Source organism: Lithobates pipiens, unplaced genomic scaffold (genome assembly GCF_037356315.1).
Source record: "Lithobates pipiens isolate NorthernLeopardFrog02 unplaced genomic scaffold, aLitPip1_a1.2 Scaffold_16, whole genome shotgun sequence".
Taxonomy (NCBI): Eukaryota; Metazoa; Chordata; class Amphibia; order Anura; family Ranidae; genus Lithobates; species Lithobates pipiens.
The window spans coordinates 167,798,906-167,825,722 of NW_027507748.1; the positions used below are offsets into that span (position 1 = coordinate 167,798,906).

Consider the following 26,817-nt stretch of genomic DNA (forward strand, 5'->3'; position numbering starts at 1 on the left):
TGACCCCATATCTCACTGTAAATAGGTCCGATCGTGCCATATTTCTATTACAAGGGATGTTTACATTCTTGTCTACATACTTTTGATATTATGAAGCATACATAGTCTTGCCTTGGACAGAACTTCGCTTTCCCATCCTGTATGCTTATTTTTTTTCTTTCTAGAAAGGTGAACCCATACTTTGGTTATTTTGAAAACGTATCTCTTTGAACCTCTGAGAGATTCCCTTGCTCGTTATGTGAAAGGTTGGCTTTTATGTTGCCATTACTTACTCGCATGGTCTTTGCGTAGGCTGCCCTGGGTTCTTTATCAGGATAGGGTGGTGTGAGGGCCTCAGTTCTCTCCTTTTTTTTATTTATTTTTTTGTCTAAGGTGGTTTCTTCATTCCTCCTGAATCAAGACCTTGCATTGCCATCTTTTATCATCTTAATCCTTCGTATCCTGAGAAGACGGTACTTCATTCTCTGGATGTTGTTTTGAGCTGTTTGAATTTATCTAAAGTTTACCTGTGTTTTATTCTACCTGACCAATGAACACAGGCTGCCTCTTGGTTCACTATTTCTAGGTGGATTAGTCGGCTTGTTTCTCAGGGTTGTGCTTTCAAGGGCAAGGTTCCCCCCTTTTCAAGGTGCTTCCTGTTCAATTTGGCATCAAGCTTGAGTTCAAGTTTGTAAGGCTGTTATCTGGTCTTTTCATCACACACATAACAAGTGCTACCAGGTAAATCTTCACCCTCTGACAACACCAGTTATTGGTGTAAGGCCTTGAAGTTGGCTTTGTGGTTTGGGGTTCCCTATCCTATTTTGGCCTCCTTGCTGGTGTGTTCCCATCCCTCATGTTTTAGTGCTTTTGGGCATCTCAAGTAGTAATGTGAAGTGTCGTGATGGTGTCCTATAATATATGATTGTAAAATCTTTTTTTCGAGTACATCACAGGTATTTTTTTTTTTTCCTTTACTGCTTACTACAAAATTAGGGCTAAACAGCTGGGAGGGGTAGTGCCTATGCAAGGAATTTTGCTTGTGTTCACTTCATGATGGCAGCATAACCCACCAAGTAGGCCTGAATTTTTAGTTTCTTGAGTTGTACTCCTGAGAGGGAGGATTTTGCAGGTAAACCAAAATTCCTAATTTTTGTTCATTGATGGATGCAGTGCTCCATATTCAGAACCATAAGGTTATTTCGCCCCCTACAGGAGTAGGACACTAGGCCGAAAAAAAACCTGGCTATGCCTATGGACAGTCCTAGCTGGTATACATCCCCTTCTGCTATACGCCTTAAGTTTTTTTTTTTGTATTTATTTTTTATGCCTCGTTCAGGAGTAAATACCTAGCTCCCTGCTGGGACCTGAGGTTCCATTGCTTTTTTTCTTTTTTGATGGATTTTTTCCTGCAGAGATCTTTCAACAGCTAGGCAGGGTGACGGGCTGGATAATCTAGGTCCAGGAGGTCACCCCAGTCTGGCCAGCTAGCACACGCAGACCTTTAGCTGTGGGCCAGGTTGGCCGCGACGGCCTCATTTTGGACAGGGGTGGCCAGCGAGTTAAACATCTCGCAGGGATGCATATGATCAGGTGCCGATGGCCTGTGTCAGTGTTGCTTTGGCCGACCCCCCACTTCAGTGGCTAAGAGGGTCTATCTTGGTAGTGTTACACACTTTTGCTGGATTGGTAAGTAAGGGACCCTCCTCGCCTTCCCTGGACATGGTGTGGTGTGCGGGTACTCCCCTAAGGTGATGGGTCTTCCTCCGGGGTTCACCTCTCTGGAGGGGGGCACTGCTGTGGCGGAGGGTTTGGGTTGCCGGCAGCTGTAGCCATTTTTCTGTAGGGCACCTGTCCTTCCCAGTGATGCTACGGGACCTTAGGTGTATCCTCTCTGCGGCACTACCTGCATCAAGGTGGACGCCACCCCACCCCTTAAGGGTGCTCTTTTTGTGGCTTCCTATGTGGGTCTCCTTGGAGGGGTGTCAGCGGGCGACCTCCTTTTGCTGGGTTCAGTCGGTGACCTTCCTGGGCCCTCAGTCACTTGCACCATTTGGGTTTTTGTGTTTTCCAGGTGCAGGTGGTGCTTGTGTAGTAAATGGCGCCCCCACTCCCCAACACTGGTTGCATCAGTGCAGGAGACTCTTTTTTTTTTTTTATTTTTATTTTTTTTTTAAAGATGGAGGATACAGCTTAGGTGGCTGCGGAGGTGGCCGTTCCCTTTGATACTCACAAGAGTGGTTTTTATCTCTCCTATTTTGAAAAGTTTGTCTATAAAGATTGGGAGCGCCCAAATCGTCCCTTTGTTTCTCCTAACCGTTTTGTGGTCCGGTACCCCTTTGAAGAGTCACTACTTAAGAAGCGGACCCTCCTGTTTTCAAGTTAAATAAGGCACCATGATTCCGGTAGAGGAATCCCCAGCCTTTCTAGATTCGGCTGACAAAAGAGCTGAGTCTGTGGCCTGCAACATGCTCACTATTTGCTGGTTTGGCATTACGGCCAGTTCTGACCATTGCCCTGGTGTCAAACTCTGGGCTAAACTTTTGCACCATGAGCTGGGGGGTGAGCTAATTCCCCCTGCATTCCTTGAGTTGGTTGACCAGTTGATCCAGGAGCTACAGTTTTTTCTTTGATGCCTCTCTGGACTTGGCCCCCTTGATTTCCAAGCGATCTGTCTCAGCAGTGATGCTTAGAGGTGTGTGTGTGTTGTGGCTTAAGTGTTGGTCTGCGGACAAAACCTCAAAAAATAAATAAATAAAAACTAACAAATTTGATTGTTCAATGCACTTGCCTGTTTGGGGCTACCCTGGATGACATTCTTAAGAGTCTCATGGGGGGGGGGGGGGCACTTCTGCAATCTGGAAAGGGGGGAAAGCCTGGTCAGGTATGGCAAGTGCAGCCCTTTCCCCGGACACAGTTTTTTTCGTCCCTCAGGGTTCATAACCTTTTGCGCCCTCCTTGGGATGTTCTAAGCAGCCCTGGTCTGACAAACCGAGAGCAGGATTCTCTAAACCTGCGGACAAGGGCCCCTTCCACATGAAGGTGCGCCCTTACCCGTTCCAGAAAGGTTCTTTCCTTCGAACTAGTGTCTGTCCCCGAGCCGGCTGCAAGCTCTTTTTGGGGCAATGCAGGATCTGTTTCAGGGAGTGATTGTTCTGGTGTCAGAACGGTTTCAAGGTTTCTATTCAAATCTGGTTACGGTCCCAAAGAAGGAGGGCAAAGTTTGTCTAATTCTGGACCTCAAGGCCCTGTATTGTTTGTGCGGCTACAGAAATTCAGAACTAATTCCATTCGCACAGTGGTGGCATCCCTGCATCAGGGGGCTTTCCTAACCTCTATGGACATAAAAGATGCTTACTTGCACATTCCTATATGTGCCTGACACCAGTGGTCACGACGGATGCTAGTCTGTGTGGAGGTGTCTGAGCACCGCTCAGGGTTGTTGGACGCTGGAAGAATCCAGGCCTCTGGTCAATGTCTTGCAACTTCAGGCTATCAAGGCTGTGCCTGGCTCATTGGATGGATCAGCTCTGGGGGCTCTTGGTACGGATCCAGTCGGACTACGCTATGGCTTATGTCAATTATCGGGGGGGGGGGGGGGGGGCGGAATAAAGTGTGTGTATAGGTGGCTCTGGCAGTCTCCGGTGGGCAGAACGCTTTGTTCCAGTGCCCTCCGCCTTACACATTCCAGGTGTGGAAAATTGGCAGGCTGACTATCTCAGTCGGCAGGCGTACAACAGACAGGTACCGAGGTTTGTGGCAAGGTCTCGGATCCTCTGGTGGATTCCACAGATCTGGTGACCCCGTTACTTTGTTTGCTCCTTGTGTTTAGCCTTTTTTGTTTTCCCACTCCTCATATTTTGGCACTACTTGGGGATGTCCCTATGGTTCTGAATAGGGAGCGCTGTGTGCATTAATAAATGAAAAGGGAAAATAGGATTTTTGTACTTGCTGTAAAATCCATTTCTCTGAGTTCATTGACACACAGCGCGCCATATTCAGAACCATAAGGTTATTTCGCCCTCTACAGGAGTAGGACACTAGGCAGAAAACTTGGCTAGGGGTGGGTGCTGTGTCCTTCAATGAACTTGGAGAAATTAATTTCACGGTAAGTACAAAAATCCTATTGTCTTGTTCTATAGTGGCTTCATCCTAGAAAATAGACATAGGTAAATCAAAGATTGAAACGGGCCACCTTGATTATACTAGGTTTAGTTACATAGTTGGTGAGGTTGTAAAAAGAAAAGTCCATCAAAAGTGTGTGTTTTTTATGTCGGTAATACATTGTATATCCCTGTATGTTATGGTCGCTCAGGTGCCCATCTAATAGTTTTTTGAAATTATCTATGCTCCCTGCTAAACCCACTACCTGTGGAAGAGAATTCCACATCCTTACCGCTCTTACAGGAAGGATCCCTCTATGGAGTTTAAGGTTAAATCACTTCTCTTCTAATTTAAGTGAATGGCCACATGTCTTTTTAAATTCCCTTTCACGGAATAATGTTATCCCTATTGTGGCATCACCGTTACGGTATTTGTACATTGAAATCAAATCCCCTCTCAAACGTCTAATCTCCACAGAGAATAAGTTCAGTGCGTACAGTCTTTTCCCGTAGCTGAGATCCACCAGTCCCTTAATTAGCTTTGTTGCCCTTCTCTGGACTCTCCAGTTCCAGCACATTCTTTGTGAGGACCGGTGCCCAGAACTGGATGGCATACTCCAGGTGCGGCCTGGCCAGTCTTGTAGAGTGGGAGAATTATCGTTTTATCTCTGGAGTTAATCTCCTTTTAATGCTTGCTAAAATTTACTTTCCGCAGCTTGGCATTGCATGCCATTGCTGAGCCTGTCGTCTACTAGATGGACCCCAAGGTCATTTTCCATCCTAGATTCCCCCAGAGGTTCACCCCTTTAATGAATAGATTGCATTTGTGTTTTTGTTGCCCATTTGCATTATTTCCCATTATTTTTACATTGAACTGCATTTGTCATGTAGTTGCCCACCCCATTCATTTGTTTAGATCTTCTTGCAAGATTTCCACATCCTGCGGAGAAATGATTGCCCTGCTTAGCTTGGTATCATCTGCAAATGCAGGAATTGATCTGCTTATCCCATCCTCCCAGTCATTTATGAATAAATAGGATTGTCCCAGGACAGAACCCTGGGGGACCCCACTCTCCACACCGGACCAATCCGAGAACTCCCCATTTATCACTACCCTCTGAACTGGCCCTTGTAGCCCATTTTCAATCCATGTACTCACTCTGATCCATGCTGACAGACCTTAGTTTGTATAGTAAACGTTGATGGGGAATTGCATCAAATGCCTTTGCAAAATACAGGTACACCACATCTATGGGCCTTCTTTTATTTAGATGGCAGCTCACCCAATAGTAGGTTAATAGATTAGTTTGGCAAGAATGATTCTTCATGAATTACTGCTAATGATACCATTGTCATTACTAAAATCTTGTATATAATCCCTTATCCCCCTCCAAGAGCTTGCATACAATTTGATGTTAGGCTACTGGCCTGTAATTCCCAGGGATATATCTTGGTCCTTTTTTAAATATTGGCGCTATGTTGGTTTTTCTCCATTCTTCTGGTATCATACCAGTCAGTAGACCTAAAAATAAAGAACTATGGTCTGGCAATTGCCTGAAGAATCTTGACTGGTTTCACCAATGTGATGCAACGGGGCTTACTTATTGGGATGTTCCAGCTCGGGGTCGGCCTCCCTGACTTTCCCCTCTACCCTTCCGACTCGCCCATCTACTCTGCTCTGGTGCCTGCACTTCTTTGTCTCCACCCACCTCTGTGCTGCCCCCTGCCGGGTATGATCCCAACTCTCCTTTAGCATGGAGAGGCTTCTCAGATGATTAAGAAACGCTTACATGCTGCAAGATGTACACCAAGTCATGTGGGGCTTCGTACCCACAAATTTATTGGGGATTAAACCCTGTCCAAATAAACTCGTTTCCTATCGATAATATGCAACAATACAAAGGCGCTCATGGAGTGCCATACACATGTGCCACCACAATGTTCAGGTTACTCACAGTACTCAATGCATAGCGTCCCCACTACACACAGTCTTCTGTTATGACTCCCCTGCTGATTCGGATTTCGCGCCAAACACAACAGCACCATAGCCCACTGGAGAAACTATTGCAGGGTGGGGGTAGTGGGGGACTTTTCTGCTTGGGTATTTTAATGACGATTCACAAGAAATCCTTTTAAGTATTTTATATAGTTACTGAATCATATTGCTGGATGGGTCATTTTTGTTTTGTAAAGTATTGTCTGATTAAAGCAATCTTTACTGTACCTCATTTATATTTGCCATTTGCCATACTACAGGTGTTGTCTATTTGTTTGGAAAAGTTTGGATCGAGTCAGCAGAAGCATTTGTCAGTTGCTGTGTCAGTGTAAAAAACATTGAGCGTACCATTTACCTTCTACCACGTGAAACGGTAAGCCCCACTCTTTAAGGCCCTATTCAAACTTGAGCTATGCATCTTTGATCATGTTTGGTCGTTTGTTTTTTTGTACAGGCACATTTTTTCAGACTTCAGCATATATACATTTTCCTTGTATCTCAGACCTTTGAGGATGGGGCTCATCGCCCATCTGAATGAGCTCAATGAGTCAGGATTGAGCTCAATCTCCTAAACTCAAATGCTTTCAGCCCCACTGTCTGCATTCTGTCAATCTATAGTATGCTGAAATGCATTGTAACTGTATGGGCAGAATGCTACACCAAAGGCACTCTGCATTTAGGCATGGAAGTCCTGAGGCTGTAGCCAGGCAGTGACTAAGAGACCAGTGAGGTGTCCGCATGGCGGGTGCACAGGCTCGGCACTTTTGGAAAAGGTGACGGTACAGTCAGACTGTGTAGTATTTGTACAGCATATATATATACACCTAAACACCTTTACTGTGAAATGTTTCTATTTTATCATTTGATAGTCACAGTAAGTGTGTTGGTGTATATGTGTGGCTTTGCACCGTGGGTCAGCAAAAATTATTACCTTTTTGAAGAGCAATCCATGTTTGGGTCACTCATAGAGCATTTTAAGCTGTACAATGCCTCCTTACCTCCTTTTAACCGCTTCAATACAGGGTACTTTTACCCACTTCCTGTCGAGGACAATTTTTAGCTTTTAGCACTGTCATGCAAAGCTGTACCCAAATTTTTTTTTTTACACACAAATGGCTTTCTTTTGATGGTATTTAAACTTCAATGAGTTTTATTTTTTTGCTAAAAAAATACTGTTTGAAAAGATTTGTTACAATTTTTTTTTTTTGTCAGAAAAAATTGTAAGTAATTTTTTCTTCTTCACTGATGGGGGCACTTATGGGCACTGAAAGGTGGCACTGACTCAGTGATTGTCACTGTTGGCACTGCACTGATGATCAGTGCACTGATTATCTGTATAGGTCTTCCCTGTGAGGAGATGAGATTGATTGGCTCTCTTCTCCTCACACTGTCAGTGTGAGGAGAGCCGATAACTGGCATTTCCTTGTGTACATGTGATCAGCTGTGATCGGACATGGGTAAAGAGCCGAAGACAGGTGTCATGTTGACACAGCACACGCTGTTTGCCAGCGTGGTGAAACTGGGGTGACGAGCCCCAAGAGCTATTTTACACTGGCGTTGCCCTTAGAGGAGCGATCCACAATCTAAATCGCTCTTCAGGACGCCTTTGACATATGCCTCCTCACCACCTGAGGATTTTTTACTATGGGTAACTACATAGTTTCTTTTTTTAAATTATATATATTTAATTCTAGATTACCATGAAAGCATAGTTGTTGACATAAATACTACCAGTGTCATACCAGTGCCATATGTTTGCATAAAGAAAAAAAGTTGGACAGTGGGTGGTGGTAAAAAAGTGGTAAATTAATGAGGGAGGTGTGATCAGGGAGGTCATGCATGCCCCAGCATGAACAAACGTTCTCAGTTTCTAACTGCCTTGGACGAGGCAAGTAAGGGATGAGAACATTGGGATTGCTGGTGTAGAAATTATATTGCAAAACCCTTCTATTATGGAAAGTAAAATTCTAAAACTCCTAACATAAAGGGCCAATTGACCCTATCAAAGGCCTTTTCTGCATCTGTATTCACAAAGATACTCGGCAGCCTCCTTTTGGTTTGCATATTGAATTAAATTCAAAACTTTAATTGTACTATCCCTAGCTTCACGTGTGGGGCTAAACCCCACTTGGTCCAAATGAACCAACTGCGTCATAAACGGCTGTAGGCGAGATGCGAGTATCTTCGTGATTATTTTGTAGTCCGTGTTTAGTAATGATATTGGAAGATAGCTACTACATATTGACTGATCCTTTCCTTCTTTTGGAATAAGTACAATATGTGCCCTCAATGCTTCTACAGGTGGAGGCGCTGCTTTTCCTTGTACGTTAAATGTTTTAACCATATAAGTGGCTAGTTGTAAATAAAAACTTTTAAAATGCAGAGTGAATCCGTCTGGACCAGGTGCCCTTCCATGCCTCAACATCTTTATTGCCGAAGTTACCTCTTCTGTTGTTATTGGTAACTCGAGTTTTCTTCACGCCGGCGATGACAATCTCGCTAGATGAGAAGATTCAAGATATTCTTCTAGTGATGAAGAGGGATGGGAGGGCACCGGAAGATTATACAATGAAGTATAATATTGTCTGAATTCCTCTGCAATATCTTTCGGTATTGATGATTTAAGGTTTCCTTTTGTTTTGATATAGGGTATATATGAACGGAGTCGTTGTTTTTTTAATTTCCTTGCTAACACTTGACCACATTTGTCTCCTGATTCATATATTGCTCTCCTCTTTTGTTGTAAAATAGCCCTTGCCTTATACCGAAGGAGATCAGATAGTTGTCTTCTTAGATGTGCTAATTCTATTCCTATATCCTTCTCCATTGACCTCTTATGTTGTATCTCTATTTCCCTTATCCTTTCCAATAATCTACCTGTTTCCTCTTCTCTAACTCTCTTTATTTGGGATCCATGTTTTATTAGAATTTCTCTAATTACTACTTTATGGGCTTCCCACACTGTCCCCATTTCAGTCTCTCCATTATCATTAATTTTAAAATACGAGTCGATTTCTTTGACTAAATCTTCTCGAATTTCAGGACATTGCAAAAGGCTTTCATTTAATTTCCAGTTCCAATCCATCTTATGTGTAGCCTCCTGCAGAGAAATATTGATCGTAACTGGCACGTGATCGGACCAGGTTATATTTCCTATACATATGTCCTGTACTAACGATAACGTTCGTTGAGATAGTAGAAAGAAATCGATGCGTGAGTATCGCTGGTGGGGGTTTGAAAAGAATCTATAATCCCTCTCATCTGCATAGAAAGCCATCCATACATCGACCAATTGAAGTTCGTTTAGTTTGCAAAGGATATTTTTCCTAATTCTTCCAGAGACGGAAGATGTCCCATTTGAGGTATCTAGTTTGGGATCTAGAGGAACATTAAAGTCCCCCCCTATATAAAGTGTTCCTTCCTTAAATTCCATTAATTTTGATAAGGCTTTATTCAAAAACCCATCTTGATGTATGTTTGGGGCGTAAAATGTAGCAAGAGTCACTTTAACATTTCCTATAATTCCCTTAAGGAATAAATATCTTCCCCCTGGTTCTTGACATTTATCCAACAGAGACCACGTAATACAATTAGAAATTAAAATAGCCGCTCCCTTAGTTTTAGCCTCTTGATTTGTGGCATGATAAACATTTGGAAAGTTTCTATTTTGGAGAAGGGGAAATTTTCCCTCCTTCAAATGTGTTTCTTGTACCATGCCAATATCGGTTTTGGAGCGTTTTAAATCATTTAATAGCATTTTAAGTTTTTCGGGAACATTAAGTCCTCTAGTGTTAAGTGATGTTACACGTAATCCCTCCATTTTATCCGGACTAGATGCAGAAGAAGGGGGGGGGGGGGAAGAAGACCCTCTATGGGGAATATCTTTCAGATTTCCCCTACACCTACCTAAGGGTTGTTAGTTTCCCGTAGGTGTAAGGTATGGGCGGGTGGCTAGCAAATACAGAGCACTACCTCCCCTCCAGGTAGCCCCTTTTATATTAACATCCCTTCGGGCAACCTCAGCGATTTAGTCCCATTTTTTTCTCATCAATTCCCTCTCCCTCTATTTAACCACCTCACGCCCGCCCTATAGCCGAATGATGGCCGTAGAGCAGGCGCGTTCGTCCGGGAGGCCGTCCCTGGACGTCCTATTGTTTACTTCCGCAATGCGCGCCGCCGCGGGCGCGCATCGCGGAAGTTCTGTGTTCGCCGTGTCACCCGGGGACAGGCAAACACAGATCGCTGTAAACGGCCAATCACAGCGGCCGTTTACAGCGTGATCGCCGTGTCCAATGGGAGATGATCTCATATGTAAACGTATGGGATCATCTCTCAGCGCCGCTCTCCCTCCTCACACAGAGTGTGAGAGGGGAGAGATGAACGGCTGCAGCGGCAGCCGTTCTGCTTCGCTTTGTAAAAAAAAAAAAAAAAAAAAAGTGCTATCCATCCTCCCCCAGCAGTGCCATCCATCCTCCCCCAGCAGTGCCATCCATCCTCCCCCAGCAGTGCCATCCATCCTCCCCCAGCAGTGCCATCCATCCTCCCCCAGTGCCACGTATTAGTGCCATCTGTCATCAGTGCCACGTATTAGTGCCATCTGTCATCAGTGCCACGTATTAGTGCCATCTGTCATCAGTGCCACGTGTCATTGTCCTGGTGCTTCAAAAGTGTAATAAATAGTCAACAAGTTAGATGTGTAATTTATGTTCCTAGAACACATGATAGTGCTACCTGCATGTTGGGCCTCTCTATGTGGCCAGGCTGTGAAAAAGTCCCACACATGTGGTATTGTAATACTCAGGAGGAGTAGCAGAATTTTTTGGGGGGTGTCATTTGTGGTATACACATGCCCTGTGAGAGATATAACCTATTACAATGACAATTTTGTGGAGAAAAAAAAATAATGAAATATCTTAATTTTGCAAAGAATTGTGGGAAAAAATATTACAACATCAAAAAGCTCACTATGCCTCTTACTAAATACCTTGGAATGTCTACTTTCCAAAAAGGGGTAATTTGGGGGGTATTTGTACTTTCCTGACTTGTTCGGGTCACAAGAAGCGAGATAGGCCACCAGTACATCAGATGTGATCAATTTTGTGTGATTCGCACCACAGCTTGTAGACTCTCTAACTTTCACAAAGACCAAATAATATCCACTAATTTGGGTTATTTTTACCAAAGATATGTAGCGGTATAAATTGTGGCCAAAATTTATGAAGAAAAATTAATAATTTGCATAATTCTGTCACAGAAACAAAGAAATATGTGTTTTTTTTTTTTTTTTTTTTTAATCTTCGGTCTTTTTTCATTTATAGCGCAAAAAAAAAAACCCCAGAGGTGATAAAATGCCACCAAAAGAAAGCTCTATTTGTGGGGAAAAAAAAGGACAAAAAATTCATTTGGGCCTCAGTGTTGCATGACTGAGTAATTGTCATTCAAAGTGTGAGAGCACCGAAAGCTGAAAATTAGTCTGAGCAGAAGGGTGTTTAAGTGCCCAGTAAGCAAGTGGTTAATATTATACAATACACAGGTCCGGCTATAGTCCCCCAGGCCAGTCCAAAAACTCTACCCTACTATTTAGGGGCAAAACCCTTTCCTCTCCCCATCCCCTTCCCCCCAAAAAAAGGATGTAAGGTGTATCCTTTTATTTCTATTATTCTAATTACCCATTAGTTATCCCAATCCTTATCCCCTTACCCCAAAGTAAGTGTATATTTATAATGTATATTATAGTTATAACCTTTATATCACCCCCCGCCCACCCACCAGCCCTAACCCTGCCCCTCCCCTCTTTCCCCAACCACATTACCCCCAAATCCTATAACAAACCAAGTCAGCATATCCCCTAAATCCGTGATACCAAATCTCAATATTTTATTGTGTAAGTCGTGAACTCCCGAATTTTGTTTAATTAATATTTGTGTCTAATAAAATCAATTCCCGTGAGAAAAAAAACAAAAAAAACCCCACCCCATAAAAAGAAATGGGGGGAGGGAGGAAGGCATGACAATCATATACATATTTTATATCATCCTATATATATGTTATGCTAAGTAAATTATCCAGGGTCCCTAAGGGGAGATATCACCCAGCGTACATACGCAACCCTGTTCTCTTATAGCACATTAACATTGGGTAAGGAGCCCGCATCAGCTATTTGCTGTGCAGTTGCTTCTTCACTACCCGTCAAGGGATTTTCACCACCAGTCCTTAGAGCGCCCTCTTTTAAATGTTTTTTCTCTATAGGCTGAAGCCAATCCTGCACCTCACACCAGTCAGCTTCCAAGAAGGAAAATAGGGCTGGTAATTCCTTTGGAGATGAAAGCACAAAAGAGGCTGATCCCCCCTGTTAACCGTCAGGGAGATTGGATACCCCCAGCGGTAGGGTCCCCCCGAGGTCTTTATTTTCTCCAGTATTGGCCGCATTTGAGCCCTCCGCTGTAAAGTAGCTCTTAATAAGTCCGGTAGAATACTAATCTTGGCGCCCTCATAAAGTATCGGGCCTACGTCCCATGCTTTCCGACTAATCATCTCCCTATGAGCATATCTATGTAAGCGCCCAATTACATCCCTCGGTCTGGACAGGTCTATTGCACGCGGGCCTGGAGCTCTGTGGAGTCTATAAAATTCAATTTCTCTTGGGGCCATAATAACCCCCAGATTATGGCAAATAGAAACCACAGTCCTATGCAGGTGATCCTCCTCAATGCTTTTGGGGATACCTCTAAATCTAAGATTGTTTCTCCTACTTCGGTCTTCAACCGCTTCAAATTTTAGTTGTATAGTAGACGTCTGTGCTATCTGCTCTCTTTCTAATTTAGACACCCTTTCCTCTATGCTATTAAAAGCAGATGTTTCCGCATTTACCCTTTCTGTTAGAGCCTGTACCTCTGACCGTACTAACTGCATTTCCCTTCTGTGCCCCTCTTCCAGTCGGGACACCAGGGCCTCCATTTCTTGGCGCGTTGGGAGAGCCTGCATAATTGTTCTCAAGGCCTCTATTTCTTGATGAGTTGGAAGGGCTTGCATTAATCTTAAGTCCATACCACCTGTAGATTCTTCCATTACACCCCATCATCCCACCTCCAACCCAGTTTCCAATCTTGCCTGCGCCTGGTTTATGTCCAATGCTGCGTCTGGTGATAATGGGAGACTCATCCGAGGTGCTGCCATTGGGATCTCAATACCAGCCGTCTCCCTAGTCTAACATGGATGCCCAAGCTGTCGCTGCTCGTGTATGCGGGAAAAAAACCTTTAATCTCCTGTTGGACTAGCTCAGTTTGCACAGCTTTTTCCTCTCTCCTTCTCCTTGTGCTGTGCATCCCCGGTAAGGAGACAAATTCCAAATTTAGGTATCAATAGTAAGGAGAGTAGAGGAAAAACAGGGCAAGAAAAAAAAAAAAAGTGCCCTATATATCAATCTTGGTCTTGTATATAAGATAGTGTAGACATAGCACTCTCCAACAGTTTAACAAAAGCTCACCATAAGCTTCTTTCAGTCTTAATTCTGTATATATGATAGTGTAGATTCAGCACTCTCCAGCAATTTAACATAGGCTCACCTCTCCATATACTTCCATGTACTTCTTACACTTCTGTATCTCCTTATCTGCAAAGTCCAGTTTTTTTTTTTTTTTATCACAGGGGGAAGTCCATCAATCACCCAACTTTCTCCAGCTTCTCCCAGGGGCTCGTGTCTTTAGAGTGGAATGGATGGGTAGGGAGGGATAGATGGGATGGATCTAGGCAGATACACGAAGCACTGACGGACCTGTTGCTCCCAGGGCTGGCTTCTCACCGTGACATTCGCGTCCACCTCCACTCTCTCTCACAGCCACTCCTCCGTCTCCTCTTCCCCCCCCCCCGACCGCCAAACAGCACTAGCCAGATCAGCTCCCAGCGGGGAAAGAAACGGCACAGCACAAATGCCGAAGGTACAGCGGGATCACAATGGACACGGTGAAACACAGCAGGAGCGCCCAGCGGGGAATATAACAAGGGTTATAGCTTTTCTCAGCAGATCAATGGCTATATATCCGTAGGCTTCACAGACTGCAGGCTGCCATAGGCTTCTCAAGCGGGACGCTGGAGGGGAAAGTCAGTGCTCACATTACACGGCCATCACTAAGCCACGCCCCCCGTCGTCACGACGCCACTACTGCGCCTTACTGTAAAATTCTGACAGAAAAGGTGAACTTATCCTTTAACACAGTGCTGCATCGGAAAAAGTGGCCTGGTCATGAATTGGGGGGGTTGTTAAATCTTTTAGAGGTAAAGTTGTTAAACAACCTGAAGACCAGGGCAGTTTTTCTTTTCACACCTGTTAAAGTGGTTGTAAACCCATGAAAAAAAAAACCTGTAAGGCAAAGACATAATGAGCTAGTATGCTATGCATACTAGCTTATTATGTAATACTTTCCTTAGATCGAAGCCCCCGCAGTGGTCCCGCCATGCAGCTGTGGCCGGCAACATGTCTCCCAGAGTTATTTCTGGGTTGCTCCAGCGCTGTGGTTGGCCGTACCCACGAATGACATCCATCCCGCGCATGTGTGGCACAGCAGCTGAAAAAATGTCACAAGTGAGCCGTTTCTTTATTGCACATGTGCCGATGACTTGAGCAATGCTGATGGTGAATATCTCCTAAACTGTGTAAGTTTAGGAGATATTCAAGGCACCGACAGTTTTTTTTTTTTTTGTTTTTTTTTGTTTTTTATTACCCAAATCCCCAAACAATCATAATTTTCTGAAAGCAAGAGCCCTGTAGAATAAAATTGTGGCTGCAGTTTTTCCTGTTACATATTTTTCATAACTATCAAATGTATGCTTTCTTAACTCTACTACAGAGAAAACTCTGAGAGGTGAACTTACACAGGTGCCCCTCCTCGCCCTCCTCCGACCTGTATCGCTGCAATCGCCGGGGGGATGTTTGGATGGCACCGACCAATTAGAATGCTCCAAATCAGCTCCTGGAGCAGATACACCAGTGCTTGGAACCAGCAATTGCGGCTGGGGGGCTGTTGTGAGAAGGGGCACCTGTGTAAGTTCACTTTCGTTTTCTGTAAAGATGAACTTACCCTTTAAAAAAAAAAAAGAAAAAAAGTAAATTGTCTGCAAGCAAAATATAATTCAGTTTTTTTGGCCAAATATACTAAACGTGTCAAGCCTTAAAATTTTGCACGCCCACATGGATTGGCGAAAAACTGTGGTATTCAAAATTCTCTATGGGCAATGGTTTAAAAGTCCTCACACGTTATCAATTTTAACCTTCTAATATTTGATAGCGATCGATGGCCCCAGAGTTGTTACTCTCATTATGGTGATACCTCACATGTGTGGCACGGTCACTGTTTGCTCTGTGCATTAGTTTGCCTTAATGCTTTTTGCCCTTTTTTTTTTTTTTTTCTCAACAGCATGGAAGGGGCAGATCTATTTATGGAGACATCAGGGGGTCTGGTCTATTAGACCCCTTATGTCACCTCTCTCCGCTGCAACTAATTAGGCACAGATCATACCGTCTGTATTGTCATACAATCTGAATCCCCAGTGGTCAATGAATGAACTGAAACCAGAAGTGACCAAATACTCCTAGATGTTCCTTAAGCTTCTTCTGTCTGAAGCAAGTTACCCCCAGTCCTAGACTTCCCATTCTCAGTACTGTAAAAGTGATTGAGTAGCTCTACAGCTACCCGGATCACTTTTACTGAAAATCTGATCTCTGGCCTGAAAACTCTGTACACAACTACAGCTGTGAGCATGTTTTAACCACTTGAAGTCTACCATTGTTTATATACATTGGACAAGACAGCAAGTGGTGTTAAACAACTGTATTCTGTGATCTAAAGTTGCCTGGGAAGCAGTAGAAAGGCCTTTACTAGCTGTTTCCCACTGCCATTACACATTTCTAGAGAATTTGGCTTATACAATATAGTGCTTTTTCTCAGTGTTTTGATATGTATATATTCATCCTTTTTTTTTTTTTTTTTTTTTTTTTTTTTTTAGCGAATCCAGTTGCCATCAGGAAAAGACACAGGTGTTCCAGTGACCATGATGAATGTGTACCAAGAATTTAATGATCACATTTCAGAAAAATATAAGATAATGAAATTCAAGTCTAAGGTTGGTGGTTTTGGCTGTCCTATGCTAAGCATATGGTTTGAGTGTGTATAGACTACATTAGAGAGATTTTTCTAGAAGCTTCAATACAGAGAGCGTTTTCGGATTTGACCTTTATATGGTCATCCTACATCAACCTGATAAGAAAATGTATCCCCTAATTCAGTAGTCATTATTGTTGGTCAAAACCAAACAGTTAAAGTAGGTGCTAATCCCCTTAATGTGCACTCGTGATCTGTGTATAAACAAACATTCAACATTATGACATTGATAGCATTTAAGAACCATATGAAATATCATCCCTTTTTAAGGTGAAAACCTATATTTCAAAAATGCTAGGTCAGCCCTCAAATTTTCCACTCGCATTTTGGAAAATGAGGGCTGATGAGGAGCTGGGCTACCTGGGAGCAGGGGGGAAGCACCGCCGGCAGGTGGGGTTGATCGGGAGATGTTCTCCCAGCGATCGCCCCCCAGGCATAGAGAGCATGGAGGAAGAGGAGAGCTGTGTGATCACAGTGCATGGATAGCTATAACAGCTTAATTTACAATTGCTTCCGCTCTGCTTGCTGTCATACACAGCCCTGCCTCCTCCTGGCCCAGTGCCTGTGATAGAACATGGGTTCAATGCTGGGATGCGTTCTTTCTATCACAGGCGTGGGGTTAGGAGGCGGGGCTGTGTATGACAGCAAGCTGAGCGGAGGCAATTATAATGTCAGTTGTTCCGGCAGGCTATTCCTGCACTGATCCCGTGGCTCTCCTCCTCCTCCATGCTCTCTTCCCGCGGAGTGATCGGTGGGAGAACATCTCTCGATCAATCCCGCCTGCCGGCGGTGCTTCACCCAGCTCCTCGCCAGCCCTCATTTTCCACTTGCATGTGCTATCCTGCTCTGTTATCCGGTGGCTCTTCTCTTCCTCCAGTCATGGTCCGGCCACGCTCTTTTCTTCTGCCCAGGTGAGGCTATAGTGATTGGCACTGGTGAGGCTGTGCTGAGGGGCATTGATAGTGTTGTTGTTTTTGTAACTTAATTCTGCATAAAACCTTTTGAATGTCATTTCATGAGATAATTTGAGGGAGTGTTTAGGGATGGAATTGGGGGCGGGACAGGGTAGGGGTTGGGCAACTGGTGGCGAGTTGCTCAGGACTTGAAATTTTGAGCCGTGTACTAGGTCAATATACAACTTGTGAAAAATTAAAAAGCCAAAAACAAAAAGCAAGTCCTTTTTGTATTTAGCAGCAAAGTTCAATATTTTAAGCCCTTGGGTGAGTCAAGTGTTCCTCCATATTCAAATGAATAGAAAACCTATATGCTGCTGAGAATTGGGCGGAAATGGACCTTGAACTACCTTATAAAAAGCAGAAATTGTTGTATGCACTTTATTTTTATTTTATTGTGTTGTGCAGCAATAAATATCCCTTTGAAAGCGGTGTTGGGGTGCCCCTCAGAATGAATAGGACCATGCTGCACCCGCCCACTTAAGGCACATTGCCTTGAATTGCAGTAAGGTGTGTTTAAACTTTGAGCCATCTTTTGTAGGGTAAATCTTGAACCAGTCGAGCAGTGTGTCAATATTAATTACTTATATTTTGTGTGTGAAAATATACTTGTATGTCTTTATTTTAGAAAGTGGAAAAGAATTATGCATTTGAGATTCCAGATGTGCCAGCCAGCTCTGAGTACTTAGAGGTTCGATATTCAGTAAGTAGCTCTGTCAAACATGACAAGTTTTCCATGTTGTATTTCAGAAGCATTTGCACAATGATTCCCTTGTTACAATGGAATCTGAAAGTCAGTGGGATTTATTAAGCAACATTTGATTTTATGAAAGCTGAAAAAAATGGGCTTTGCAATTCATGTATATGGCTGCATAGCGGCAAGTTTTTTAGGGTGCCCATGCTGACCCGTGTCCACAGCCTAAAGTACCAGTGGGCACGCAGGTATCGGTACTCAACCACAGAGCAATGGAAGAAGGTGGCCTGGTCTGATGAATCATGTGGGTGGCTATGTACCTGTGTATTGCTTACCTGGGGAAGAGCTTATTATTATTGTTCAGGTTTTATATAGCGCTAGCAGTTTGCGCAGCACTTTACAACATGAGGGCAGACATTACAGCTACATTACAATTTGGTACAAGAGGAATCAGAGGGCCCTGCTCGTTAGAGCTTATAATCTATAAAGGAAGGGTCAATTGATACAAAAGGTAATAGCTGTGGGAGATGAGCTGATGAAGTAAAACCATGTTGGTTAGAAGCAGGATAGGCTTCTTTGAAGAGAAGGGTTTTCAGGGATCGCCTAAAGATGGATAGATTGGGGGACAGTCGGACAGATTGGGGTAGGGAGTTCCAAAGGATGGGAGAAGCTCTGGAGAAATCCTGGAGGCGAGCTTGGGAGGAGGTGACGAGGGAGCTAGAGAGGAGGAGGTCTTGGGATGACCGAAGAGAGCGTCTTGGTTGGTATTTTGGGACTAGGTTAGTGATGTAGCTGGGGGCAGAGTTATAGATGGCTTTGTAAATTGTTAGTACTTTGAATTTTATTTGTTGGGTGAGTGGAAGCCAGTGGAAGGTTTGGCAGAGAGGGGTGGAGGGCCCTGAATGGCTGTTAAGGTGTATGAGTTTGGCAGCGGCATTCATTATGGACTGAAGGGGGGGATAGTCTATGTAAAGGTAATCCAATGAGGGGGGATTTGCAGTAGTCAAGGCGAGAGATGACCAGGCAGTGAATAAGAAGCTTGGTGGTGTCATTAGTTAAAAAGGGACGCATTCTGGAAATGTTGCCGAGGCTAAGGCGGCATGATTTGGACAGGGATTGTATGTGCGCCTGAAAGGACAGTTCAGAGTCTAAGGTTACCCCTAGCACTCTGGCATGCTGGGACGGACTGATAGATGTGCCATTAATCTTGACAGAAGTCGGGGGAAGGGGCACGTGGGGGAGGAAATATTAAGAGCTCGGTTTTAGATAAAGTTTGAGGAAGTGGTTTGACATCCAGGCAGATGTGTCTGTTAGTAGATCATTGATGCGTGAGGAGATATGATGGGGTGAGCTGAGGGGCATAGAGAGAGATTTTGGTCTCATCAGCATATATAAATGGTAGTGAAAGCCATGGGAGGCTGACCCAGGGAGGACGTGTAGATTGAGAATAGTAGAGGTACAAGGACAGAACCTTGGACCCCAACGGAAAGTGGAGTTGGAGAAGAGGAAGTGGAGTTGTAGGCGACACTGAAGGTGCGATGAGATGGGCAAGATTCGAACCAATGGAAAGTGCAGCCTTGTAGACCAAGCAAATTGAGGAGGGGGGGGGGGGGTGGTCGACTGTATCAAAGGCAGCAGAAAGGTCCAAGAGTAAGTGTATGGAATAATGACCGTTGGTTTTGGCTGTTAGTAACTCGTTTGTGAGTTTTAGGAGGGCAGTTTCAGTGGAGTGCTGTGGATGAAATCTAGACTGAAGGGGATCAAGACGGGTATTCTCAATGGGCTGGTCGGTCAGTCAGTTGTAGACTAAACATTCAAGGAGTTTGGAGGCAAAAGGGAGTAAAGAGATAGGACTTAAAAAAATAAAAATATCTACATAGAAAAGTTCCCTGGTGTAAATCCATCGTCAATCGCGATGCCCGCCACTGCTGTCCTGAAGAGAGGAAAAAAGGTCCACACCTGACAAAGGCTGCCACCATCTGACAGTTCTTAAATAAGGGGCGGGGCATCCCAATGACCTCACCGGGTGACCCCTGCCGCTGAGCTATTTAAGAACTGCCAGACAGCACCAGCCTTTGTCGTATGTAGATACAACAAAGGTGGTTGTTGTAATTTGTTTTTCAAAAAAAAAATTTACACTTCCTTTATTTTTTTTTATTTTTTTTTTGTGAATGGGTGCCCCATTCCCATTGTGTCAGGATCTGAGGGGCTTCCAGTTTCTGATAAGCCTCCTGCCCGCAGACCCTCACAACCACTCGCCAGGGTTGTGAGCAAGAGGACCTTGTTTCCATCAACATGGGGGACAAGGTGCTTTGGTTGAGGACGTGTCCTGGCTATGGTTCAGGAAGAGGGGCACATTCTTGCTTTTCCCTCCCGTTTCCTGGTCTGCCAGACCTTAGGCTTTGATAAGGGTATGAATTTGAGGGAACCCCACGCTTTTTTTATTTTTATTTTTTTTGGTGTGGAGGTTCCCCATAACCGCTTCCCGACCAGCCGCTGCAGTTATACTGCAGCAGGTTGGCTCCCCTGCGTGAGCCGTCGTAGCTATACATTGCCTAGCGGAGTCAGGATAGCGGGTACACTGACAGATCTATTGCCTAAGAACCATGATCCGTCACTTGATCTAGTCAGTCCCCTCCCACTTCAGTTAGAATAACCTCCCAGGGAGCACAGTTAACCACGTGATCACCCCCTAGTGTTAACCCCTTCACTGCCAGTGACATTTTTTACAGTAATCCATGCATTTTTATAGCATTGAGCTCTGTATTAATGCCAACTGGCCCAAAAATGTGTCGCTTGTCCGATTTTGTTTGCCATAATGTTGCAGTCATAGTAAAGATCGCAGCCATTACTAGTAAAAAAAATAATGAAAATGCTATAATTCTTTCCCCTATCTTGTAGACGCTATAACCTTTGCGCAAACCAATCCATATACGCTTATTGCGTTTGTTTTTTTTGTTTTTTTTTTTTACCAAAAATATGTAGAATACATGTTGGCCTAAACTAAGAAAAAAAAAATAGCTTTTAAAAAAAAAAAAAAAAAAAAGGGGATATTTATTATAGTAAAAAGAGAAAAATATTGTGCTTTTTTCAAAATTGTCGCTTTTTTTGCTTAAAGCGCAAAAAATTATCACAGGCAATCAAGTACCACCAAAGGAAAGCTCTATGGGGAAAAAGGAGGTCAATTTTGTTTGGGTGCAACATCGTACGACCGCGCAGTTGTCAGTTAAAGCTACACGGTGCCGAATTGCAAAAAGTGCTTTGGTCAGGAAGGGGGTAAATTCTTCTGGGGCTAATGTGGTTAAAATACATACCCGACCCAAAGGTCCTGGTATGGATTAGAGGTGGGGAATAACCCTCACGCTGTTTTTGTTTTCACAATTTTTTTTATTTCCGGCAACCTGATGACTCATCCACTTATAGAGATACAGTGGCTTTTCGGCTGCTAGCAGGGTGCTTTTAAACCCCCAAGAAAGGGTTAAGGTGTTAAGAGTTTGTGTTGCAGCGCTGCCCATTCATTCCAAAGGCCAGGGGAGTTGTAGGTTGTAGAAGCACTGTCTACAGCACTCCTACACTGCCCCAATGATGCTGTTCCTACATTGCGTGCCCCCCCCCCCTTTAAGCACACGGCCCCACTGTGACAGCACTTGGGCTTTCACACTGTGGTGGCATGAGAGGCAGTTCTCGGGCGCATTACTGGTGCTATTTTTAGTGCTAAAAACCCTGGAAACTGCCTCATTGTGAAAGTAGCCTTTATAGTTCTCTATTTTGCATGCATGCAGCCAAATGTGGTACAGTGTTTTGTAGTGATGTATTTGTTGGTATTACCATTCACATTGAAAATGGGTGATATGGGTCTGGATACTAGTACAAACTGGAAGCTTTTATAGCGGAAATGTCTCTGTAGCTAAAAAAAAGGCACGAGCCGTTTCTCTTCCAAAAAAACCCTGCTAACAGGTATGAAGTGCTGGCAACGCAGAGATGTCAAGAATCACACCCACACATTTGTTATGTGCAGAGCATGATATAGAGGTGTGTGTATATATGTATGTGTGTATATATATATATATATATATATATATATATATATATATATATATATATATATAGTACACTCACATGAATGTATTGAAGTATAATATGCCTAGCATAAAAGCTTGTGGTGTTTGGCACTCTGGGAGCTGCAGGTGACATGTACTGCCGACCAGAGAAGTGAAAAAATACGCCGATGTATTGGGGTAAATGGCAATGCTTTGGGTAACATGCATGTGCTTATGATTTATTTCCCTGAATGCAGAATGTCCGAATTTGGGGTTAACAGGTCATACATGAATAGTGTATCAGTGTACATGCGCAAATGTGTTAACCAGAATACAGCCAGGCATTCGCTTCTTTGCTAACTGTGCATGCCACCTGCAGCTCCATGGGTGCTGTAAAATGCATTTTTTTTTTATTTTTATTTTTTTAACATTAGGAATGGATATATTTATTTTGAAATGTCAAAAATAAAAATGTTGCTGCTGAGAAAACCTCCCAGTTGCTAACTTATTTGTTTTCGATGGATATCTTTAAATGCAGGGTCTAAAAATAAGCAGTGCAGACTCTAAACCTGAAATGGAAGGTGGCAGCATTGTTGTATCTAGGCTTCACATTGAATCACCAGTTTCTTACTGATTTCTTAATATTTTTCCATTTTAACTTTGTACTAATCTTATTTTTAAGGAGATTAACAATTATTATTCTTTATGAAGTTTATCCTGACACAAATTACCACACCTAATTTTATAGCTCTTGAAAGTAACTACTCCAGGCAGGGGGTGAGTGAGCTACTAACTGAGAAGAAAAATAGAAATTGCCTGTGATTGTTGGACATACAGTTTAAAGGCTAATTGTTTCCTTTTGACTAAATTTATTTTATGATATGTTTTGCCTTGCAGGCAGACTTGCCCCAACTTCCTCAAGACCTAAAAGGAGAAACATTTTCACATGTCTTTGGAACAAATACTTCAAGCTTGGAGCTTTTCTTGCTTAGTCGGAAGATAAAAGGGCCCAGCTGGCTAGAAATAAAGAGCCCACGTAAATATATGGCTTCTTTCTGCAAATTTTGCATGCATGTTTTTATATATATATATATAGTTTGCTTGACCTTGAGCTCTCCACAGGCATTTCGCCTACTTGCTACATTTGGCAGGGTTGTAAGTGCCAAAGTAAAGGATTAAAGGGCCTTTTTGTATTACAAGCTAATTTTATTTAATTTTATACAGCACTACTTATAATGAGGTATAGCAGGGTGTCCGTTATACCTCATCTTGGCATACTTGGTCATCGTAACTTTAAAGCATCCTTAGTTTAGAATTACATTTTTATAACAGAGTAAGGTTATATTTTTAGCACAAAATATAGGCTCAACTGTTTTTATAATATAATAAAACATTTTAACAACTTGCAGCTGATATGGGGTTCAGAGATAGTTACCTTGTCTTCTGCCTCATGCAGCAGAAAACAACTCGGGGCATTGAGTCAGAGACCAGTTTGTGGTAAAGCAGCAATAAAAAAAAAAAGCACCTCGAGTGTCATTGTAGTGTGTGTGTGTGTGTGTGTGTTTTGTTTTTTTTTATTTTTTTTTTATTTTTTTTTAGAGCTGAACAGCCAACCTATTAGCTGGTGTAAGGTTGAAGCGATGGTCTCAAAGCCTGATCAGGTGAATGTTGTGAAGCATCAGTCCCCACCTCCGGTTGTTGTCATGTCTCTCAGTATGAAGACTGTACAGAATACAAAGACTCACCAAAATGAGGTATTTTTTTATTTATGGGCTTTTCTGATCCTGTATTTGGTTCTGAGATATGAGACTCTGTAAAACGGGCGCCCAGCTCCCACCTCCTCCCCTGGCCCCGGAAGGAAGATCATTTCTCCACCTTTCCTCCCTGTGATCGTCTGGGGCACGTCACAGGTCCCAGAAGATTGCACGGCCATTCGCAGCGTGGCTCACACAGCTGGCTGCCCAGTTAGAATGTCGGCGGAGAGGAGGGTGAGAGGAGCGAGGCTTCGGGCACCATTGAGTGTCTGATTATTAAAAGTCAGCAGCTTCACTATTTGTAGCTGCTGACTTTTAAATGGGTGGAACTCACACTTTAAAAAGTTGTCTCTTGTCATGTTGAAAAGACACTACTGCTATCATGTTTTCCAGATATTCAGTTCAATATAGAACATGTGATGAAATTGTATTCAACAGTAGCCATTATATGAGGAATATGTTTATAAAAGCCCAACAGGTGCCTGATTAGTTTGGACTGTACTGTACAACATTACTGCCTAGTCTGCTATCCAGATAGGAAAACACTGCTGTGACATCATTTTTCTATGACTAGATTATTTGTAATCTTTTCTTGCAGATAGTTGCTTTGGCTGCTCTGATTCATCACAAATTCCCCCTTGATAAAGCACCACCCCAACTTCCATTCCAGACTCATTTTTGTGGTAGGTTGCTTTATTTTTTAAATTTGTAGATTTCACTGCTTCCTTGTAGTGTAGTGTAGTTTATTTTGTTATATCTCATCATAGAAGTGGAACTTTTAGGGCTTTGGCCTGCCCAGGCAATGTTGCATCATTTTTAGGTTTTGGTGTCCTTTTAAACAAAAATACTTGTGCTATACCTGGTCATGGATAATAGTGGGTGACCTGCCTGGAGTTGAATTGGTTGTAGTTGATGTATTAAGACCAATGCGTTTCGCTGCACACTGAAACATTTTTAGGTGTAAATGTTACTTTCCCTTGGACAAGCTGCAATAGTAAGAAGACCCACTTATCTGCGGCTGAGGTCTGTAGTTCAGTTCTGTTGTTTAAATATAGAGTCTGCCAATACCATTTTATTTTTAATTTTTTTTGTATTTCTATATAGGTAAAAATGGTTCTAAAGCCTAAACATGTTTTACCTTAATGCATTCCTTGCATTAAGGTAAAAACTGCTTGGGCATCGTTTTTGCCCCCAACACCCCTTTCTACTTATCTGAGCCCTCATTCTATCCATTGCTGTGCAGGTCTGCAGCTCTTCTCTTCCCTCCCAGGTCTCACTGGCTTTGCAGGGGGACCTGTGGCCATTGGCTCCCAGTGCTGTCAGTCAAAGCCAGTGACTAGGGGGTGGGGCCGAGTCGCACTGTCAGTCAATGAACACAGCAGTGGGGCTCGGGAGCGAGCATACATAAGTGCCTCCATGTAATCTGCTGCCCATGCGGGCACTGGAAAGAGAGAAGCCATCGGAGGGACGATATAGAGATGTTTGTTTTAAAAATAAAAACCTTTTACATCCACTTTAATCTTATTTTTACTACTTGTTCCTCATTTTCATAAAGGGACTTCTTTTACAGATTTTTATATTCACCCACCCGTGGCTGCCAGCCAGTTAGGGCATTCTGCTTCTTTGTTCAAATTGGAACTGTCGGTTCCCTTCCCCGCTCCCTCTTCTGGGATGCCATTCTCAAAAATCGGATGTGTGTGCATCACCAGTGCCTTGCAGGTATTTGGTATCTTAGAGAGCCCAGGGGCGCACCTGTGAATGTGTGCAAATGCCTGTGCACAGAAATCACACTTGTGTAGATGCACCACACTGCATAGTTTGAATCTTGTGTGTGCCTTTGGTAACACCCTGCCTCCTGGGAAATAGATGTGATGTGGCAATCCCAGGAAGTGGTGCAGTCTGGGCCATAGATCAGCCAAGGTACAAATATTTTTTTTTCTTCCCCCCATTTTTATAAAGGAGAGGTACGAAGAAAGAAAAGGGAAAATGACACTACTAACAGACTACCGTATTTTTCGGACTATAAGGCGCACTGGATTATAAGGCGCACTAGCAACGACCGGCTGATAAAATGGATATTTCCATATATAAGGCGCATCGGACTATAAGGCGCACCGGATTATAAGGCGCACTAGCAACGACCGGCTGATAAAATGGATATTTCCATATATATAAAGCGCATCGGACTATAAGGCGCACGGTCGATTTTGTGAGAAAATTTAGGCTTTTACGTGCGCCTTATAGTCCGAAGGTTTACGTCAAGATGACAGATACTGTTAACAAAGAACTCCAGCGATGTCAACAGGTCATATATAAGGCGCACGGTCGTTTTTGGGAGAAAATTTAGGCTTTTACGTGCGCCTTATAGTCCGAAAAATACGGTAGTTAATCTGTGAATCTGCAAGTACAGTATAGTATGTGTGCTACTTACTAATTGATTTTTATTTTTTTCTCTTTGCCCTCTTAAGTTCTCACTAAACCCAGTGATTGCATTTTCCCCTATGATCACAAAGAAGCAATGAAGCGAAAGGTATTGATTTTTTTCTTTTTTTTTTTTTTTTAACTATTTTTCTTGCTTTGAAATTCAAAACCTTTTTTGAAAGCTATGCTATTTACCTTTTCCCATGTATAAATTTCATCTTTTAGAATGTAAACATTGAAATTGCGTCGACAGAAAGGACTCTCTTAGGCTTTTTCCTTGCCAAAGTGCACAAAATTGACCCAGATGTTATAGTGGTGAGTATAAACTTACTCATTTTGCTTCAGCAGTTTAAAATAGTTTTGTCATTAGCAGAAAAAGTATATACCAATAAATTCCTTTAAAAATGTTGTAATTAAAGGCTTTTGTCTTGTAGTGGGTACACAAGTTAAACCTGAACTCTGAAAAAGTTATCAATTGTCACCCATACTACTTTCCCTCTGCGCTATTTAAACATGCAAATATAAAAAATAATAATAATAAAGCACATGGACTTGGTACAGTAAATGGAATTGCAGTCAGGGACACAGCCTAATGACAGCAAACAAAACTATTTCACAGGTGGGATGGCACTTTTAAGTAAGAAAAGTAAGGAAACTGAAGGGAGCTCGCCAGCGCAGTTGTAGAGATGGGAGGGGGATTGATCTGTTTACTGAAGATGA

The 26,817-nt window shown here is 43.0% G+C and overlaps 1 protein-coding gene across 1 annotated transcript in view; it reads left to right on the forward strand.

Annotated features, from left to right (window-relative positions):
• POLA1 (DNA polymerase alpha 1, catalytic subunit) overlaps positions 1 to 26,817 on the forward strand; it is a 539,463-nt gene that overhangs the window by 78,482 nt on the left and 434,164 nt on the right. Inside the window, exons 11-18 of the mRNA XM_077480771.1 lie at positions 6,339 to 6,451; positions 16,081 to 16,197; positions 17,817 to 17,891; positions 22,820 to 22,958; positions 23,522 to 23,676; positions 24,275 to 24,359; positions 26,145 to 26,206; positions 26,323 to 26,412. Coding sequence (XP_077336897.1) covers positions 6,339 to 6,451; positions 16,081 to 16,197; positions 17,817 to 17,891; positions 22,820 to 22,958; positions 23,522 to 23,676; positions 24,275 to 24,359; positions 26,145 to 26,206; positions 26,323 to 26,412 — 836 coding nt within the window. The remainder of the gene's footprint in view (positions 1 to 6,338; positions 6,452 to 16,080; positions 16,198 to 17,816; positions 17,892 to 22,819; positions 22,959 to 23,521; positions 23,677 to 24,274; positions 24,360 to 26,144; positions 26,207 to 26,322; positions 26,413 to 26,817) is intronic.